Source organism: Sapajus apella, unplaced genomic scaffold (assembly GCF_009761245.1).
Source record: "Sapajus apella isolate SASKATOON/1434 unplaced genomic scaffold, GSC_monkey_1.0 scaffold52, whole genome shotgun sequence".
In the NCBI taxonomy this organism is placed as follows: Eukaryota; Metazoa; Chordata; class Mammalia; order Primates; family Cebidae; genus Sapajus; species Sapajus apella.
Genome location: NW_022436992.1, coordinates 568,396 through 590,766, shown reverse-complemented (window position 1 = coordinate 590,766; position 22,371 = coordinate 568,396). Strand labels below are relative to the sequence as shown.

At 38.1% G+C, this 22,371-nt stretch overlaps 1 protein-coding gene and 1 pseudogene across 1 annotated transcript in view; both read left to right on the top strand.

Annotated features, from left to right (window-relative positions):
• Positions 1 to 243: 243 nt before the first annotated feature.
• The window catches only part of M1AP (meiosis 1 associated protein), an 80,945-nt gene continuing 58,817 nt past the window's right edge, over positions 244 to 22,371 (top strand). The window contains exons 1-2 of the mRNA XM_032243441.1: positions 244 to 529; positions 22,071 to 22,256. Coding sequence (XP_032099332.1) covers positions 290 to 529; positions 22,071 to 22,256 — 426 coding nt within the window. The 5' untranslated portion in view covers positions 244 to 289. The remainder of the gene's footprint in view (positions 530 to 22,070; positions 22,257 to 22,371) is intronic.
• LOC116526815 lies at positions 13,118 to 13,783 on the top strand (annotated as a pseudogene).

Sequence of the window (22,371 nt, the reverse complement as noted above, 5' to 3'; positions counted from 1 at the left end):
AGACAGAAGCTTGGGTTTTTTGGTGTAACTTTTGATTAATTCCGCTCAGCATCTCTAACCATTTTCGGGCTTACATTATAGGCAAACATCTAGATCTCTTAGGAGCTGTTAAAATAGGATGGCTGGTACCCAGTCTGACTCCTTTCTGGACTTTTTCCCCTCAACTTGTGTTTTATATTTCAGCAGAGCACACATAATTCAGTTTGAAACCAGTAGTTTCTCTTTCCTTCCCTATATGTGTAGAGAATATCCAGCTGGTGGCTACAGTTCCGCTTCTGGTTTCGCTGCCATGCATCCTGGGCGAACTACTGGTAAGGGGCCCTCCACTCACATTCAGATTGACCAGCAACCTCCACGGCTTCTCATTGTGCACATTGCTCTACCGTCCTGGGCTGACATCTGTGCCAACCTCTGTGAGGCTCTGCAGAACTTCTTCTCTCTAGCCTGCAGCTTGATGGGCCCCAGCCGCATGTCCCTGTTCAGTTTATACATGGTACAAGATCAGCATGAGTGCATCCTCCCTTTTGTGGTAAGTATATTTATATTTATTTATTTTATCCTGAAAGTAAATACAGTGGTAATGTTTCTGGAATAGGGATCATAGTTATTAATACTTACAGCAATAACTACACTACCTCTCCATATGCGGTAGCCCCCAGGTGACACCATGAGAGTAAGAGGGCATCCTGCATATATAGGGGTGTACACACTTGAAGAGAAACCCCAAAATTATTAATCTGGGAGTATAAATAGGCTACAAGCTGCCCCTTTTTACTCCAGAGAGACGGAGAGAAACTTTGGCATTGACAGATGTTTGAAATGTAAACAACTGACTCCTTTTTTGCCCTTTGAAATGTAAACACAGAAGGAGGGAAGCCTCTAAATCTCTTCTAAGGTCTCTGGCTGTTCAATCATCTTTTAACTTCCAAGACTTGTACTTTAACCCAGGTACCAGTTTTCTTTGCTTAGAAAGCCCTAACTATGCAAAAACATGAACATATTTTTTCTACATTCCACATAGACTCAGGTGAAACTGCCCCCTAGAGTTATGGAAGGCAATGGCTGGGCCAGGTGCAGTGTTTTTATAAAGCCCCTTCATACATAGAAAATTATGCTCTTCCTCAAAATTTCAATGTTCCCTTTCTCCCTTATATGAAATTCAGAATTATAGAGATGAGAAAGGCTTCCAGAGGTTCTATGCATCTCCTTCCTTGAGGTAGCCTTGCTGCTAATATATACTACTAAATGGATATAAGTCTTATTATTTCAGATTTCCAAAAAAGGAAATTTCATAAATCTATTGCTGAATTTTTAATATAATATATGACTGGAATCTACTTACTTTTTGATTAATACCTTAGTTTCCCTCATTGGAAGTGGAAAGATAACATCTCTGTTGATACTATAAAGAATAAAAATAATATACATTACTTTATGCTTCTTGGATTAGAACATACCCTGGTTGCTTTGACAGAACCTTAGGCTTACAACAACTCACGATTTATTTCTTGAAAAAAGTCACACGGGGAAAGTGTTTAATATAAATGCTCTAAGTGCTAAGTGTGGGGATTTTGTCTGTGCATTGTTACTTAGTCTGGGTTTGGGAAATGATAAAATTATTTAAGAAATTCAATTGATCATTTCTACAGCTTGAGCAGAACTTGCTACCTCTATTCATTGTTTATTGCTGTGTAACAAATTATCCCAAAATGTAGTGGCCTAAATTAATAAACATTATCTCAAAGTTACTAGGAATTAGGAATTCATAAGTGGCTTAGGTAGATCTGGCTTGGGGTCCCTCATGAAGTTGTCACCAAGATGTTAGTCATCTGAAAGCTCAAGAGAGGCTGGAGGATCCAGTCCCAAGAAGGCATATTCACTTAACTGTTGGCAGGAATTCTTATTTCCTGACCATTTGGATCTTTCCATAGGGCTCGTGAATGTCCTTAATTTGTGGCAGCAGGCTTCTCCCAGAGCAACTGATCCAAAAGATAGGGAGAGCAATAAAGAAGCCATAATATCTTTTATGCCATAGTCTCAAAAGTAACACGTTGTCACTTCCTCTACATTCTGTTCATTAGAAGCAAGTCATTGTTTCACCCTAGATAGAAAAACAGGGAGCAGATTTACCCTCTTGCCTAAAACAGTTTTTAAAAAACTGGATAATATGTATGAAAACTACTTTTCAAAACACTGGATATCACACACCAAAGAACAAACCCCCTGGGAGATAAGAAGTAAATGAGGTGAGACTTAGAATGGACCCAGATTGCAGATCACCTGAGGTCAGTAGTTCAAGATCAGCCTGGCCAACATGGTGAAACCCTGTCTCTACAAAAATACAAAAATTAGCTGGGCATGGAGGCTGAAGCGGGAGAATCACTTAAAGCTAGGAGGCAGAGGTTGTAGGGAGCCGAGATTGCACAACTACACTCCAGCCTGGGTGACAGAAAAAAAACTCCATCTCAAAAGAAAAAGAATTGTCCTAGCTTACTCCCTTGAGAAAGTTTCCAAGCCACAATGCAGTGATGGAGATCCTGGGGGGAGTGCCAGTGGTTTCCCTAAGTCAAGGAGATGGATCTGGGACTTCAGGGAGACCAAGGAGGAAAAAGAGATACATAGAGGAAAGGAGAAAGAGAGAGTTACATACAGAACTCTAAAGATCTGAAGAGGGTTTCCCTTGAGTATTCAGCAGAGTACTGATCAGTACATGTGTGTAAGGAAACTACCCAAGGCCAAAGAAGGAAGCACCCTAAAGCACTAAAGACAATGGTACCTGATACTCACAACTGGAGTAGTACATGTTCATATCAGCCAAGCTGGAAATCCTCATAATTCATGATGCATTGGGTAGAGGACTCAAAAAGGTCTTGCCTCAGTAGGGCATAAAATAGCCCCAAGACTTAGTACTGCTCAAGACTACCTAACATAAACACAAGATCCTAAGTGTCAAACTGTTCCCAGGTAACCTAACTATCCCAGAACAAAGCTCAAGAATATTTATAGAAATACAAAAATATGTAGCACCCAACAAGGCAAAATTCATACTGTCTGGCATTCAATCAAAACTTAAATAGGTGTGCAAAGAAGCAGGAAATTATGACTCATTATGAAGAAATTATTAATTAAAACTGACCCAGAAGTGACATAAATGTTAGAATTAGCAGATGAGGACATTAAGACAATTGTTATAATTGGGTTCCATGTGTTCAAAAGCTAAGTGGAGATATAGAAGATATTTTAAAAGATCCAAATTAAAATTTTCGAGAGGAAAACTATAATTTCTGGCATGGAAAATATACTAGATAGAATTATTGGCAGATTAGACATCACAAAAGAAAAGATTAGTGAACATGAAGACATAGGAATAGAAACTATCCAGAATGAAACACAGAAAGAAAATAATCATTTTGTTATATGAATAGAGCATAATTGAGCTGGGGCAACTTCAAGCCATCTAATTTATGTGTAATTAAAGCTACCAAAGGAGAGGAACAGGGGACAGAAAAAAATACTTTTAAAAATGGCCAAAGTTTTTCTAATTTTGATAAAAACTCTAAACTCACAAATTTAAGAAATCAATGAATGCCATGCACAAGAAACATGAAGAAAACTACATTAAGGCACATTATATAAAAACTATTGTTAAAGATGAAATATTGAGGCTAGGCATGGTCACTCACACCTATAATCTTAGCACTTTGGGAGGCTGAGGCAGGAGGATCACTTGAGCCCCAGAGTTTGGGATATATGTAGAGGAAATACCTAAGATAATTATAAACAAAGGAGAGTAAAGTGATATAAAGGGAGGTAAGGTTTGTACACTTCATTTGAACTGGTATAATGTTGACACCAGTTGACTCTGATAAGTTTCTAGGTATAATGCAAAAATTAGAGCTACCACTGAAATACCTATGCAAAGAAATACACTCAGAAACACCATAGATAAATCAAAATATGGTATTTTTAAAATATTCTAATAGCCCATTGGAAGGTATGTAAAAGAAAACAAAGAAACTAAAAACAGAGGGAACAAGCAGAAAACAGCAAATAAATTGGCAGGCTAACATATCAATAGTTACATTATGAGTGGCCTAAAAACATCAATTAAAAGAAAAGAGTTTGGCAGAGTTAATTTTTTAAATGACCCAACTATATCCTGTCTAAAAGAAACTAACTTCAAACACATGAAATATAGGCTGAAAGTAAAATAATGAGAAGGGATATACCACGTAAACATTAACCAAAACAAAGCAGGAGTGGGTATATTAATATATCAGATGAAATAGATTTCAGATGGAAGAATACCAGGTTCAGAGAGCGACATTAGACGATGATGAAAAGGTCAGTCCACCAAGAAGATACAGCAATCCTAAATGTGTATGCACCAAACAACAGAAGCTATAAAATATGTGGAGCAAAAGTTGATTGATCTAAAAGAAGAAAGAGATAAATCCACAAGTATAGTTGGATTCAGTGTCCCTCTCTCAACAATTTTAGAACAACTAGACTGAAATCAATAAGGATATAGAAAAACATCAGCCAACAGGATCTAATTGGCATTTATATAATACTCCACCCAACAACAAGCAGAATGCACCCATTCTTTTCAAGCCCCCATGAAACATTTGCCAAACTAGACCATACCATGGGTCATGAAGGAAAGAAACTTAAACAAATTTTAAAAATTGAAATCATACACAGTATGTTCTCTGACACAATGAAATCAAGGTAAAAATCTATAACAGAAACCTAACAGAAAAATTCCCCCAAACATTTGGAAACTAAACAAAATACTTCTAAATAATCCATGGGCCAAAAAGCAAAATGTCAAGGGAAATTTTAAAAGACAACATTGAAATGAAAGTAAATGAAAATGCAAATATCAGAATTTATGGCCATAGCGGTGGCTCACGCCTGTAATCCCAACACTTTGGGAGGCTGAGGCAGGTGGATCACCTAAGATCAGGGATTCGAGACCAGCCTGACCAACATGGAGAAACCCTGTCTCTATCAAAAATACAAAATTGGCCAGGAGCCGGGCATGGTGGCGGCGCATGCCTGTAATCCCAGCTGCTCAGGGGCTGAGGCAGGAGAATTGCTTGAACCTGGGAGGTGGAGGTTGCAGTGACCTGAGATTGCACCATTGCATTCCAGCCTGTGCCACAAAGTGAAACTCAGGCTCAAAAAAAGAAAAAATTGTGGGATGCAGCTAAAGCAGTGCTGAGAAGGAAATTTATGGTACTAAAATGCTTACATTAGAAAAAAGAAAAGTCAAATCAGTAATATAAACTCCCACCTCAAGAAACTGGAAAAGGAAAAGCAAAATGAACTCAAGGCCAGCAAAAGGAAGAAAATAAGAGCAAAAATAAGTGAAATTGAAAACAGAAGCTCAGTGAAAAGAAGTTGATTCTTTGAAAAGATCAATAAAATTGACAGACCTCTGGCAAGAATGACAAGGAAAACAGAAAAAGAAAATATAAATTACCGGCAGGGCATGATGGCTCACACCTGTAATCCCAGCACTTTGGGAGGCTGAGGCCAGTGGATCACCTGAGGTCAGGAGTTTGAGACCAGCCTGGCCAACATGGTGAAACCTCGTCTCTACTAAAAATACAAAAAATTAGCCAGGCATGGTGGCAGGTATCTGTAACCTCAGCTACTTGGAAGGCTAAGGCAGGAGAATCACTTGAACCCAGGAGGTGGAGGTTACAGTGAGCCTAGATTGTGCCATTTCACTCCAGCCTGAGTGACAAGAGTGACACTTCATCTAAAAAAAATAAAAATAAAATAAGGAAATATGAATTACCAATATCAGGAATGAAACAGGTGAGTGTCATTATGGGTCCTTATTATCCAAAGGATAATAAGGGAATACTACAAATACATTTACATACATACATCTAACAACTTAGATGAAATGGGCCAATTCCTTGAAAAGCACAAACTATCAAAATCACCCAATGTGAAACAGATAGTTTGAATGGCCCTATAACCATTAAAGAAATTGAATTCATAGCTTTTAAATTCCTGAAAAAGAGAACTTCAGACCCAGATGGTTTTACTGAAGAATTCTAAACATTTAAAGAAAAATAACATCAATTCTACATAATCTCTTCCAGAAAATGTAAGAGAAGGGAATACTTTCCAACTCATTTTATGAGGCTACTTTTTATCCCAAAAATAGACTAAGACAGTACCAAAAAAAAAGAAAACTGAAGACATATTTGTCATGAACATATTTGACATAAAACTTAACAAAATATTAACAAATAGAATTCAGCAATTAAAAAGAATTATACACCATGACTAAGTAGAACTTATTTCAGGGATACAAAATTCGTTCAATATTTGAAAATCAATACACCATATTAAAAGACTAAAGAAGAAAACCACATGATTATATCAATTGAAGTAGAATTGATATAACAAAGTTCAACATCCACTGATGATAAAACCTACAGTTAAGCCATATTTAATGGGAAAGACTGAATGCTTTCCCCCTAAGATTGGAAACAAGACAGAGATGTCTGCTCTTAGCACACCTCAGCATAGTACTAGAAGTCCTAGGCAGCACAATAAGGTAAGAAAAGGAAATAAAAGGCATACAGCTTGAACAGGAAGAAATAAAATTGTCCCTATTTGTAGATGACGTGATGGTCTATTTAGAAATCCCGGCCGGGCGCAGTCGCTCACGCCTGTAATCCCAGCACTTTGGGAGGCCAAGGCGGGCAGATCACGAGGTCAGGAGTTTGAGACCAGACTGGCCAATATGGCAAAACCCCGTCTCTACTAAAAATGCAAAAATTATCTGGGCGTGGTGGTGCATGCCTGTAATCCCAGCTACTTGGGAGACTGAGGCAGGAGAATTGCTTGAACCAGGGAGGCAGAGGTTGCAGTGAGCCGAGATTGCACCATGGCACTCCAGCCTGGGCAATAGAGCAAGACTCCATCTCAAAAAAAAAAGAAATCCCAAGAAGCTTGTACTACCCTTTGAGGAGAAGTATGTCAAAGAATTTGTATACATATTTAAAACCACCACAGTTCCCTTCTGGTGAAATACCAACACCTTAAGTCAAGTGATAAGAGCCTGGATTTCTAAGAGGGAGCTCAATCCTTAGGTACTTCCCACTGGTAGTTTTGCCCTTACAAAATTGCCTCTACAGTAACCACCAACTCTCTTATAACAAATATGTAAGACATTTGTTGGTCATTTTCAGACACACAATTCTGACAAATCGCCCTGTTTGCTAATATATTAATAACATTAAGCAGATATTATGGAGTACTTACTGCATACAAGACATCATGCTAAATGTTTTTTCATGACTTTCACTTTTTTTTTTTTTTTTTTTTTTTTTTTGAGACGGAGTTTCGCTCCTGTTACCCAGGCTGGAGTGCAATGGCGTGATCTTGGCTCACCGCAACCTCCGCCTCCTGGGTCCAGGCAATTCTCCTGCCTCAGCCTCCTGAGTAGCTGGGATTAAAGGCACGTGCCACCATGCCCAGCTAATTTTTGTATTTTTAGTAGAGACGGGGTTTCACCATGTTGTCCAGGATGGTTTCGATCTCTTGACCTCATGATCCACCCGCCTCGGCCTCCCAAAGTGCTGGGATTACAGGCTTGAGCCACCGTGCCCGGCATGACTTTCACTTTTATCCTAATATATGTTTGCTTATTGATGTATGTATTTGATATAGTTTTTAAAATCCATTGTTATCTTTTAGCTTATAACTTTAAAAAGGATTTTATTTTCTTTTTTAATTATTTATGTAAGGAGCTGTTAAGTCAGTCAAATTGCTAGGAAGAAACAGATGGCACACTCAAACTGAATAATTTTCAAAGAAATATAGAAGGGAATATTTACATGGGTGTGGGCAGAGTTTAGATGGTGCGATAGCCAAACCACCTCTAGGACTGAAGAAGAGAGAGCTGTCTGAAGAGGGCTGCCTGACAGGATCTTTGGCCTTTGTTAAAGAAAAAATTATTCATGATGCTTGTTAAATTACAGTAAGGAAGACTTTATCGAGGAGCAACACAATAGCTATGTCATTATGGTCCTAAATAAAGAGACCATGGCATTGGTCCCTTGGAAGCCTGTCAATAGGTATAAGGACCATGACAATGGGATGTTGCAATGGGAAAGAGAGATTGGGCTCAATTCTGAATATGGCGCAAACAAGTGGGAATATATAGCCAAGGAGCATGTGGGGATCAGTGGATAGATCATTACTAAGAGGAAGCAACAGGGGTAATGGGAATTCTGGCTAAACCTTATTGCAGGATTCTTGCTGAAAACAAGCCAGGGTGATCAGATAACACCTGGGGGATGGTGGAGGATGGGGAACCCAATCAGATACCAAGAATGATCTAGGGGATTCTTGCCAAACTAACTTAGCAGGGTTCTTTGCTAAAACTAAATTTTACAAGGAAGTGCACAGATGGGCCTAAGAAAAGGTTTAGAAGCCTGACTAAAGTTTGGTCAAGCAAAAAATCATATTGTCTTCAGAAGAAGGACACAGTCATCCCATAGCAATCTAGTGAGGAGGAAGCCAGGAGATGAAATATCCTGACCTCACTCTCCTCCCACATCCAGATCTGCTGGTGCCTCCCATTGGCCAAAGCCAGCTGGAAGCAAGAGTGTGAATGACCTCATTGAGTCAGTCCCTATGGATCACGTTCCTAGGACACAAAATAGTGTAGAGAAAAGTAGAGAGTGATCTGGAAGGGCACAGGGATGATATTCAGTATAAGAGGTTTCTTAAGAAATGAGCCCATGTCCCAAACAAGAGTAAAGGGATTTTTTTTTTCTTCCCCCTCAAGTGGCTATGTTATATTCCTCTGGCACTCCTTGGTACATTTGGACCTAGTTGAATCCCTTAGTCTTTTAATCACTCCACTAGGAAAGGCAGACAGTTTTATACAGTACTAGAAACCACTGACTTGTCTGGAGTTCAACTAAGCTGGGAAAGAGCTGAGCTGTCATAGTAGCTGATTAAAAACATCAAGCCACATATGAAAGGATAAGCCTTTGATTATTTACAGTAATAGTATAAGCAATAATCTAAACTGGGGAAAGTGCCTACTCCCCCTATTCCATTTCCTCCATGAAACTGTGCACTGGTTGAGGATCAGTGTAGACATGGGGACAGTTTCACTATTGAAGGAGTTCCGAACAAAAGGCTCCGGCAATTTTATGCCTCCTGGGGTTGAGGGGAGGGCAAGGAGGAAAGGCTAGGAGTGGAAAAGTACTGAGTACTGAGTCAGAGTAGGGAAAATTGTCTTCGGGGTTTCTTCTCCCTTCCCCCACAAGAAGGTCTTGACAAAGGGTCCAAGGAGGACTTGGCCCAAGGCCTCAGATGAAGAGACCTATAAATGAAAGTATCAGAGCTAAGAATACAAATATTCCAAATGACCAGCCAGGGGGCCTGAATCCTTGACTACAACTCCCTTCAGAGACTGCAGTGCATTGGCTGTGCACCAAGTCTGGTGTGGCGAAGGCAGCTTTCCCCCCATGAGGCCTGCCAGGTAAATTACTTGTAATTGCGTATGGTCAGGCTTGAAAAAAATCACACATAGGTTTTTAACTAGGAGTCAGACTCCTCATTGATTTCTCAGGAAAAATTGAAAGCCAAAATTTCTTTCCAACCAAACAATAAGTTCAACCCTAGTTAAAAGCTCAAGAAAATTGCTGAAACAATGCTATTACCTTATGTATGGAACACTCCGATCTTTGCTTAAGGAAAAACATGACCTTAAATCCATTGTCACTGACCTATATAAATACCTGACACTTTCTATCTGCAGAAGCAGCTTAAAATATAAATGGAGAAAGACAGCATGTGGGAAATCTTACTCAGGATGAATACCTCAATATATCCTCTCATGTTTAATTTTTGAGCATAATCAAATAACTCTGAATGTTTTATAAGGAATCATGACAGGGGATTCATAATTAATATTAAAATTCCTTTTATATCCATTATGTCCTTAATATAAATAATTCCAACCAGAATGATTCATTTCCTCTCAGAATGGGGTTTCAGAAGAATGCCCTTACTGTGAACATCTTCCCAATTATTTTACTTTTTCATAACAAAAATGTATTTAAATTATATATTATCTACAATGAGGTATTTGGACTCAGAGTATTCTAATTTAGCTATAATACTTATTTTCTCATTCTAAATAGCTGGCATTCAAATGGAATCACTTCAAGGTGACAAACAATAGAGATATAATATATTAAACAGCATAAAGGTAAACCCCAAGAAAGATAATATAATAAACTATAATTTAGTGCTGCAGTAGTGGGAGAGTAAGAATAATAGAAGGAAATACATTAATTTTATCATTCCAATAGTGGTGAATTAATAGATACTGCTGAAGATTAACTTAAGGGAATTACACAGAGTTATAAAGATAATCACTAAAGCAGAAATACAGGCCTTTCTAATCATGACAAGAAAAGCATAAAAAAATGAAAATAAAAAATATACAGTACAGTGATTTTCTAAAAGCCATAAAAATAAACTGTACCATAAAATAGTATTACTAAAAACAAACGTATCTGTCATATCAGATGCTTTTTAAAACTTACAGACTTGATCACAAAGCAAAACTATTGTTTTTCTTTTTTTGTGTGTGGTATAAGCAGGATATTTAGACATATATTTTTCCTTTCTTTTTTTTTTCTTTTTTAAAACTGTTGTTTTCAAGAGACACAGCAACAACATAATGATTCACAAAGGTTGAAAATAAAAGGATGGGCAAACGTATACTAGGAAAAGGCAAACAAAACAAAGAGAATTTGATCAGTTGCAGACAAGATTGAATTTGGAGCAAAATGCATTAAATCAAACTAAGGGCCAGGCACTGTGTCTCATGCCTGTAATGCCAGCATTTTGGGAGGCCAAGGCGGGCAGATCATGAGGTCAAGAGATCGAGACCATCCTGGCCAACATGGAGAAACCCCTGTCTCTACTAAAAATACAAAAATTAGCTGGGGTGGTGGCGCATGCTTGTAGTCCCAGCTATTCCAGAGACTGAGGCAGGAGAATTGCTTGAACCCGGGAGGCAGAGGTTGCAGTGAACCAAGATCGCACAACTGCACTCCAACCTGGGCAACAAGAGCAAAAACTCTGTCTCAAAAAATAATAATAATAAATAAATAAATGAAACTAAGAATGGCACTTTAATGCTAGGGTGAAAAACAGAGTAGAGTACAGAGTGATCAAGAAGGCGCACTGAGAAATACCATCTGACCCAGTAATCCCATTACTAGGTATATACCCAAAGGAATATAATTCATTCTGTTGTAAAGATACATGCACACCTGTGTTTCTTGCAGCACTGTTCACAATAGCAAGACTTGGAACCAACCCAAATTCCCATCAATGATAGACTTGATTAGAAAAAAGTGGTACATACACACGATGAAATACTATGCAGCCATAGGAATGAGATCATGTCCTTTGTGGGAATATGGAGAAGCTGGAAGCCATCTTCCTCAGCATACTAACACAGAAACAGAAAACCAAAGACTGCGTGTTCTCACTCATAAGTGGGAGCTGAACAATGAGAACACGTGGACACAGGGAGGGAAACAACACACACTGGGGCCTGTTAAGGGATTCAGGGGGAGGGAGAGCATCAGGATTAATAGCTAGTATATGTGGGGCTTAGTACCTAGGTGACTTGTTGATAGGCACAACAAACCACCATGGCACACATTTACCTATGTAACAAACCCGCACATTCTACACATGTATCTTGGAACCTAAAATAAAATTTAAAAAATTTTTTAAGGTGCATTGAAGAGATTTAGCATAGATGCCTTGTTGGAAAGGGAATCTATTGAAAATATACCAGTTTTGAATACCTATATACCAGCCTGGTGAGGTGGCTCATGTCTATAATTCCAGCACTTTGGGAGACTAAGGAAGGAGGATCGCATAAGCCCAGGAGTTCAAGACCATCCTGGGCAACATAGTGAGACATCTCTACAAAAAGGTTTTTAAAAAGACATGGTGGTGTGCACTGTAGTCTGAGCTACTCAGGAGGCTAAGGCAGGAGGATCGCCTGAGTCCTGGAGGTTGAAGTTGCAGTAAGCCATGATTGTGCCACTGCACTCCAGCCTAGGTAACAGAGCAAGGCCTGTCTTAAAAAAAAAAAAAAATAGGTTATGAATTCCTTATCCAAAATAGTTGAATCCAGAAGTGTTTCAGACTTGAGATCTTTTGGGATTTTAGAATATTTGCATGTACGCAGCGACTTAGGGATGGAACCCAAGTCCAAACATGAAATTCATTGGTTTCATAAATACCTTATATACATCATCTGAAGGTAATTTTATACAATATCTTTAATAGTTTTGTGCATGAAACGAAGTTTTGACTGCAACCCATCATATGAGGTCAGATGTAGAATTTTCCACTGTGGCCTCATGTTGGCCCTCAGAAAGTTTTAGATTTTGGAACATTTCAGATTCAGACTTTTAGATTAGGGATGTTCAACCTGTATTGGCAATCTAATCCAGCATCACATTAAAATAATTACATATCAAAAATTCAAATATTGTTCAATATTAGGAAATCTATTAATATAATTTACTATGTTAACATATCTAAGGAGAAGAAACATGATCATGTTCATCTCTGTAACTTCTGAAAAAGCACTTGATAAAATTCAACATCCAATTTTGTTTTTTAAAAATTGTAATAAAACAGAAACAGCTCTTCTGTTTTATATATAAAATACATATATATTTTATAAATATATTAGCATAATATATTTCTATTTCAAGAGTTGGTATTGTTCTTCATGGAAAAACACTAAAGACATTCCCATGCAAGACAAGGAAGTTTACTATCATCACCATTATTGAAAAGTATTCTGGGCCGGGCACGGTGGCTCACACGTGTAATCCCAGCACTTTGGGAGGCCAAGGCGGACCGATCACAAGGTCAAGAGATCAAGACCATCCTGGCCAACATAGTGAAACCCCGCATCTACTAAATACAAAAATTAGCTGGGTGTGGTAGCATGCACCTGTAGTCCCAGCTACTTGGGAGGCTAGGGCAGGAGCATTGCAGAGGTTGCAGTGAGCTGAGATCATGCCGCTGTACTCCAACCTGGCACCTGGCTACAGAGCAAGACTCTGTCTCAAAAAAAAATAGTATTCTTGGCCATGAAGCAGCAGGACAGTAATGATGACACTGAAGATGTTTCACTGTTTGATGCAGAAGAGAAAACAACTAACAGACAAAAAAAATCCAAAAATCAGGCATCATTTTTCCACTTGTTCTTTCAAGTCAGTTACTCAGCAGCAGCTTTATTGCCTATATGATGACAATTATCTTGTTCTTGTCATGTGACCTTTGGGCAGCAAAGAATGTCACAAGTAGACTAATGGTTGACCTATGTTGGTGGAGTCACGTTGATGAAGATGGAAAGAGCCATTGGGTGTTTGAATCTAGAAAGGTATCCTCTCAAGAGAATAAAACCATGTCAGAAGCTGAATCAAAAATCTTTTGATCGAGACTTAAAGCCTCTCTGCTGCTTTGGGTGATATTTGCCTTTAGTGCCCTGTTCTCCTTCAGAATAAACTGGTTAGCAGTAGTTATCATGGTTATGGTGCTACCAGGTGCCAACTCATATGTTACATCAGGTATAAGGTGGGCAGCAGAAAGAATTTAAACAACATGGCGGTGGGAGTGTAAATTAGTTCAGCCATTGTGGAAAACAGTGTGGCAATTCCTCAAGGATCTAGAAATAGAAATATCATTTGACCCGGCAATCCCATTACTGGATATATACCCAAAGGATTATAAATCATTCTATTATAAAGACATATGCACACGTATGTTTATTGCAGCACTGTTTATAATAGCAAAGACTTGGACCCAACCCAAATGCCCATCAATGATAGACTGGATAAAGAAAATTTGGCACATATACACTATGGAGTACTATGCAGCCATAAAAAAGGATGAGTTCATGTCCTTTGCAGGGACATGGATGAAGCTGGAAACCATCATTCTCAACAAACTGACATAAGAACAGAAAACCAAACACTGCATGTTCTCACTCATAGGTGGGTGTTGAACAGTAGAACATATGGACACAGGGAGGGGAACATCACACACCAGCGCCTGTCAGGGAGTGGGTGGCTAAGAGAGTGATAGCAGAGGGTGGAGGAATTGGGGAGGGATAGCCTTAGGAAAAATACCTAATGTAGATGACAAGGTGATGGATACATCCAATCACCATGGCATGTGTATACCTATGTAACAAACCTGTATGTCTGCAAATGTACCCCAGAACTTAAAGTATAATAAATAAATTTTTTAAAAAAATAATGTAACCAGCATGGCTACCTCATATCTTGGAAAGCAATTTTTAAGACAAAACACTGGAGATGATCAGAGAAGCTTCCTGAATAGAGAAAGCTTATGTACTTTTTTAACATTGGGGAACAACTGAACAGATTCTTGACTCTGAACATTTTGGAGCTTATTCCATTTCTCAGAGGAGTGTTCGCTTTGTTTTTCCACTTAAAAACTATTTATAAAAAGGAAAAGTAATTTTCATATTAAGTTTTTATTTCCTTTTCAGCAGTTGGGGCTGGAAAGTATGTTGGCAGTAGAAACACTGTCAAGATTTCTTCTGTAGTGTATGTATGTGTTCCATAGGTATGAGCATGGTCATGTAATATCAGTATATCCCAAATTAATCAAAGTGTTTATTTACATATGTAGTGGAGACCTTTGAATTTTGATCCATAGAACATAGGAGGATGTTTTTAGTCTATCTCAAAGCTTTATGTGTTTATATATTTTTTCTATAGATTATTTTCAGAGGTAAGTTTTGCTTCCATGGTAAGAGTGAGCACTTTGACTTATGTATAAGTGAGAAATAATTGTTAGATTTTAATATGCACTTCATGGAGAAATTTCTTGGACATATGCAAGCACATGAAAACCAAATTAGGACTAGTGGTAGTAACTAGTTTCTAAAATGTTATTTTTATTTGTAAGAAGTCATTTACTTAACAGCCCAGGTAATATCAATGGAATCATCATAGTTTATGTTTAAGGGATACCCAGAGATTCCTGCTGTTCTATTTTTTAATTGCATTTTAGGTTTTGGGGTACATGTGAAGAACATGCAATATTGTTGCATAGGTACACACATGGCAGTGTGATTTGCTGCCTTCCTTTCCATCACCTATATCTGGCATTTCTCCCCATGTTATCTCTCCCCAACTCCCCACCCCACACCGTCCCTCCCCTATTTCCCCCCGACAGACCCCAGTGTGTGATGCTCCCCTCCCTGTGTCCATGTGTTCTCATTTTTCAACACCCGCCTATGAGTGAGAACATACGGTGTTTGGTTTTCTGTTCTTGTGTCAGTTTGCTGAGAATGATGGTTTCCAGGTGCATCCATGTCCCTACAAAGGACATGAACTCATCGTTTTTTACTGCTGCATAGTATTCCATGGTGTATATGTGCCACATTTTCCCTGTCCAGTCTATCATCAATGGGCTTTTGTTGGTTCCAGGTCTTTGCTACTGTAAACAGTGCTGTAATGAACATTCGTGTTCATGTGTTCTTATAGTAAAACGATTTATAATCCTTTGGATATATACCCAGTAATGGGATTGCTGGGTCAAATGGAATTTCTATGTCTAGGTCCTTGAGGAATCACCGCACTGTCTTCCACAATGGTTGAACTACTTTACACTCCCACCAACAGTGTAAAAGTGTTCCTATTTCTCCACATCCTCTCCAGCATCTGTTGTCTCCAGATTTTTTAATGATTGCCATTCTAACTGGCGTGAGGTGGTATCTCAATGTAGTTTTGATTTGCATTTCTCTAATGACCAGTGATGATGAGCATTTTTTCATATGTTTGTTGGCCTCATGTATGTCTTCTTTTGTAAAGTGTCTGTTCATATCCTTCGCCCACTTTTGAATGGGCTTGTTTTTTTTTGTAAATCTGTTTTAGTTCTTTGTAGATTCTGGATATTAGCCCTTTGTCAGATGGATAGATTGCAAAAATTTTTTCCCATTCTGTTGATTGTTCTATTTATTTTACCAAAAAGATGGCCAGATTTTACTTTAGAACTTCCTGAAAGCTCTTCAGTGGACCTTGAGCTAATAAAATCTATCTTTTACCACTAAAACAAAAAAAAATAAAAGTATTCTAAAGATTTTCATTGATATAATAATACAAGAAAAAAAATTAGAGTGTGAAATAATACAAGAAAAGGAAATTAGAGTATGAAATGAGAAAAGAGGGGATTAAATTGTTATTTGTAGATTATTTGATTATGTATCCATAAAAAAAAAAGTTAACACAGCTATTTATACCCTAAGAGCAACAAGTTAAAAGTTATAATGGAAGAAAATTTTTAATCACAATAACCAAAATGATCAAATACAAATGAAATTAACAATAAATATGCAAGATTTATATGAATTAAATACTACTGATATAATTATATTAAAATAATGCTGTACATAATAAATATATACAGTTTTTCTTTTGCCAATTAAAAAATTGTTTAATACTATTGAGAATCACAAAAAGAGACTTGAACAAATAAAAAGTCATTAGTTCTTAGAAAGACTCAGATATCAATTATCCCTAATGTACAAATGTAATGCAATTCCCAAAAAATATTACATTTCCAATAGTAGAACTAGACATTCTGATAATAAAGTTCAAATTTTAAAAGAAATAATATTCAGGGACTCTTGCTATCAGGTATTAAACTATCAGATATATTCAAGTGATGTGATACTAGAGATTGAAAAGACAGGCTGTAATGGAATACAATTTAAAGTTCATAAAAAAATACATGTGGGAACTTATTATATAATAAAGATAGCATTGAAATGAGTTGGGAAAAGGTCATTAATAAATGTTTGGATCAGCTGGATAGCCATATGGGAAAAATAAAGCTAGATCCATACTCATAGCATATACCAGCATAGATTCCTGATACAGCAAAATATAAAAATAAGCTATACAAGTACTAGAACAGATTGTATCAGTCTGAGTACAGTCAGGAAACAAACCACACAGTGATTTAAACAAAGAAAGTTTGTGTAAAAAGTTTGAATACAGGCTGGGCATGGTGGCTCATGCCTGTAATCCTAACACTTTGGGAGGCCAAGGTGGGAGGATTGCTTGAGGCCAGGTGTTCATGACCAGCCTGAGCAACATAGTGAGACCTCATCTCCACAAAAAATTTAAAAATAAAAAATTAGCCAGACATGGTGGCCTGCACCTGTAATCCTGACTACTCAGGTGGCTGAGAAGAGAGGATCCCTTAAGTCCAGTGCCATGAGCTAGGATTGCACCACTACTGCAGTCTAGCCTGGGTGGCAGAGCAACACCCTGTCTCAAAAACAAAACAAAACAAAACTGAAATATAGCTTAACATATTAAAGTGTGATAATAAATTACCTATAAGATATAAGGGAATTTATATGGTACCTTAGGGATGAGGAAGAAATCCTAAGGAAGGTCAAACTTGCAAAAGGGACTCCCTTACTGAGGCTGGGGTTCACACCTAATTGCAGAATGTGTACTGTATTTGTAACCTACTGGATGACAGAGAAGTTCGCTGGTTTGTCAAGGCTGAAGTTGGTCTACAGTTACTGGGAAAGCAGGAAGTTACTCTCCAGTGATAGATGAGCTACAGTGGTGGCTGGGTGTACAGGCATGCAGGCAGGATGCCTGGAATGTGTATTCTCCATGTTGGAAGGGCAGTGCCATTGAGATGGCCACAGGAGACAAACTTCTTACTGGGAAGGACAAGTGAGCAAAAGGAATTAGGCATTAGTACACTCTCACCTCCACTCATTGGGTAACAGTTTTTTCCAAAACTTTATCTATAAAAAGTTGAAATTGGCAGAGAGATAGGTGCTAAAATGCAGAGAAGTTTTTTCCTAACTCCAATGACATGCTAAATGTGACTTTTTAAAGGTATAAGAGACACAAGTTACATGAATATTTATCATTCACTGGTAACTAATCCATAGTGTTCATCTCACTGTGAACCGAAATCTCAATATTACCAGACATACTGAGGAATAAGGAACTAGACTAAGACTTGCACAGTGCCCAAGACCAATGCCTTGTACTGACTCAATGAACAAAGGAGCTGATCTAGATGACATTTTATGAAAAGCATTTGTTCTGATACATTCTTGGAACAAACAAAAAAGACACCCCCAAGCAACAAGCTCTCAACCTCATAATGTAAAAAGGTTGTGACCAGGAAACTCCCCCAGATACGTCCGTATTTATTTTACTACATTTCTAGAGATTTATGAAAAACATGTGAAAAATAAGAAAATTATTCCTGAGTTTGGCAATCTTCTCTGTCTTGCAGTTTGTGTGGCAAACACTCACTTTCACTTCCTTGTTCAGTTAAGTTTCTGTTTCTTGTTCTAATAGTGGGAATATTAACCTTGACAAGGACGACATTCATTTAAATGAGAATGAACCCTCCTAGATAATGTAATATAAATTAAATATGGAAAAATATCTCAAAAGGAGAAACAGTGTCAATGTTCAGTTCTTTAAGGCTTTCTTTGAAGAAAGCAATGCCAAGGACTTGAAAGATGAGAGGAACAAAGGGAATAAAAGGTGTTTAGGAAAAAAAATTCTCTAATCTACATTGCAACATGCAGAGGCAAGGTTGAGGCTGCATCATAGGTAGAGAGCATTAAATGAAGCCATGCCCAAGCAACCTGCTTAAGAGTGCTCCACCTAACACCATGTGCTCTGCTGGGAATGCTGAGTGCATTCATTCATTGGAGAATGTGACTACCATGTAAACTGGGAGTTGAGAAATCGGGGTTCAAGTGTGCCTTAACTCAGTGGAGCCTGGGGCTGTTGCAATGCAAAGAAAAGAGAAGCAGAGACCAGAGTTAGTGCAGTTTTCCCAGAACAGTCCAAGTGGCCTGTGAGCAAGATAATATTACTGGGTTCTCCTGCCTGGTACAGTTTTATCTTTTGCTTATGAGGGAAGTACAGAGTTGGTACAAATAGGTGGATAGTTACTGTTCAGGCCTTTCGAGTGAAGATGTTCAGCCACAATTTGGCTGACAAAATTATTGCCTATGCCAGCTCAGCCATGTAAGGAAAGAATTAGTGGTTTCTAGGGATTTTTTGTTGCTTCTAAAGCCAGTCAGTGCCTTGAGAATCACTTCCATGGCAACATGCTGTCCAAACAGCTTCTTCAAATCCAGCTCGAGGGCTCCAGGAGTCAGCTCCAGAGTTGAGAAACACACCTTAAAAACACACCAGAAAAGCAGCACTTTCCCAGCTGGCAAACTGAAAGGCACATATTAACAAGTGATCCAGCAGGGTCTCTGTCCAATATGGCAGTCACTAGCCGCATGTGGGCATTGAATATCTGAGACATGGCTACTCCAGTTGAAGGTGTGTTGTACATGTAAAATACACACAAAACTTTGAAGACCAGTAAAAAAGGTAATATTGGCCAGGTATGGTGGCTCAAGCCTGTAATCCCAGCACTTTGGGAGGCTGAGGTGGGTGGATCACTTGAGGTCAGGAGTTTGAGACCAGCCTGGCTAACATGTTGAAACCCCATCTCTCTTAAAAAAAAAAAAAAATACAAAAATTGGCTGGGTGTGGTGGTGTGTACCTGTAATCCCAGCTACTTGGGAGACTGAATCATTCTGTGTCTGTCCTATAGTTACAGACACATAATTAGAACAATGTGCAGCATTTTTATATGTAAAATGTAATAGAATGAATTTATGACATGGAAATGCCTTGTAAGGTATCACATTTAGTCTTTTAAAAATACCAAGGTGAGGCTTAAAAATTTTAGTACAGCCGGGTGCGGTGGATCACGAGGTCAAGAAATCGAGACCATCCTGGTCAACATGGTGAAACCCCGTCTCTACTAAAAACTACAAAAAATTAGCTGGGCATGGTGGCGCGTGCCTGTAATCCCAGCTACTCAGGAGGCTGAGGCAGGAGAATTGCCTGAACCCAGGAGGCGGAGGTTGCGGTGAGCCGAGATCGCGCCATTGCACTCCAGCCTGGGTAACAAGAGCGAAACTCCGTCTCAAAAAAAAAAAAAAAAATATTTTAGTACATATTCTCGAATTGGAGTTAAGTTACATTTCTTTTAAAGCCTTTTGAGTATCTGGTCAAGAGAAAACAATGTTTTTCTCTGTTTATACTGATGCAATAAATTCAATACATGTTGGCCACCAAATAATTAATTAAATAGGAATAAAAATTGATACTGAATGTTGTATCATTTGAGCCATAATTATTTTATTTATTCATACAAACCCAAGCTAATTGGAAGAAGAGCCCAGCCTGTCCATGCCATTAAGAGGAACATTTCCAATTATTAAGAGGAACATTTCCAATTAAAGCTATGCTTAATGCCAATAATTATTTCTCAAAATTGGTATATACATGTTGTTTTGATAAATTGTATATGAATGATAATTCTAATAATAACTCAATCTAGAGTGTCCCTTAAAGCCTATGGTCATAGGAAATTTAGAACTCTTGCAAAATATAGCTATTTCTGATGCAGAGAAGTATGATAGGATGATCAATAAAAGATTGCCAGGCATAAAAAATTCTTTTACATTATGATAAAACTCTCAGGGAAAGTGAAATGGAAATATGAATTTAAGGAGAAAAAGGAACAATCTAAATTTTTCTATCTGTTGGGAAAAAAAGAGCTTGTTCATGTACTTTTAACATTGGTAATGGTGAGTATCAAATCACCATGGCGTTTAGATTCAATCAGACTATGTTTGAAGAGTGATATAGTTTTATTTTTAAATGTTGATATTTAAAATATGCTGGAAGTTACATCCTTAGCAACCACTTATAAAGCTGGAATTTTAAAATCTAGATGTTCACTTAAAAATGCACAGTTTCTTAGATTCTTTCAGAGGATACATGAGAAGAAATGCTTAAAGCCTACTAGACTACACCTGTGGTATGATTTCTTCTCATTTCTTCCTTGGACAGTTTTTTTATTTTCCTATCTAGATTACAAGTTTTCTTTATATAAGAATTATATCCAGTTTATTGTGTTTTCCCCCAAAGACTTGGGGAGAGAAGAATGTAAGCAACTGTGGAGCTAAGCCAGGAAGGTAAGGAACTTAAATTCCTTCCTAAGGAACTTAAGCAGTCTTTCTATTTTGGCAGGATTACAGCTCATGCTCATGGATTTTATATGCATTGCAAATATCACTTAGTTCTGCTCTTAGGTCAGGAAGGTGTCCCTATCCCAAATATAATTCTTCCCTACCCTCCATCTGCTATTGATGCATGGAATCCCTTCAAATGGTGTCACAAATCTTCAGTCCACGTTTATCAAAATGCATATAGCCTTAGGACAAGTAACATAGGCCTAGTATCAGATTAAATTAGTTGACTCCTAAGAGCAAGTTTTTATAAAGAAAGATGAGAAGAACCAAAAGGTGGCTTGCCTGGGGTTAGCATGTTGGCTCCTTAAGCTGACTGCAGACTAAGCCAAGTATCTCTTCTTTACTGAAGTTATCCTGAAGAGTGTATTAGGACTGTATGAATTCTGAAGTGATCAACCACATCAAAATTCTTATTTCTGGGAAAACATCATTTTTAAATAGAGAACCTTTTGATGCCTAGACTGACTAATAAATGAAGATAATGTCTAAGGTGAACCCTGTCTGGCCTCCAGTTTGCAGGTCACCCCAAAGTAAAACAAAGCAGTCAAACACTAGACTTCCCTTTATGTGAGTGAATGAATTAAAACTTCCTTTCATGTTTCTGGTAACTCTACAAAATCAAAACCTTTATGCCTGCAAATTTTCCTTCCACTGGTGTAGGGAAGACTTTGGCGTAGTGCCTAGAACACAATAGGCATTCAGTAGATGTTGGTCAAATAAGCAAATTTTCAGGAAGGGAAGAAACTTCTGAGGAATTATTTATAATGAATTTAGACTGCCAATTAATCTGAAACCTGGTCCCTAAAGACTTGTGTCTTTGGTTCATTTTTCTCTGCAGCAAGTGAAAGGGAACTTTGCTAGGTTGCAGGCCTGCATCTCAGAGCTCCGCATGTTACAGAGAGAAGGTTGTTTCAGATCACAAGGCACTTCTCTGCGACTGGCAGTAGAAGATGGACTCCAGCAATTTAAACAATACAGCAGACATGTGACCACAAGTGCAGCCCTCGCTTATACTTCCCTGGAGGTAAGTGATGCTGGCCTTTAGGACTCCATCCTTACATTGTTCTATCTTTCATTCACACTGGATGTAATATTCAAGGCTAGATTTTCAGCCCCCTGCAGGCAAAGGACATATTTCT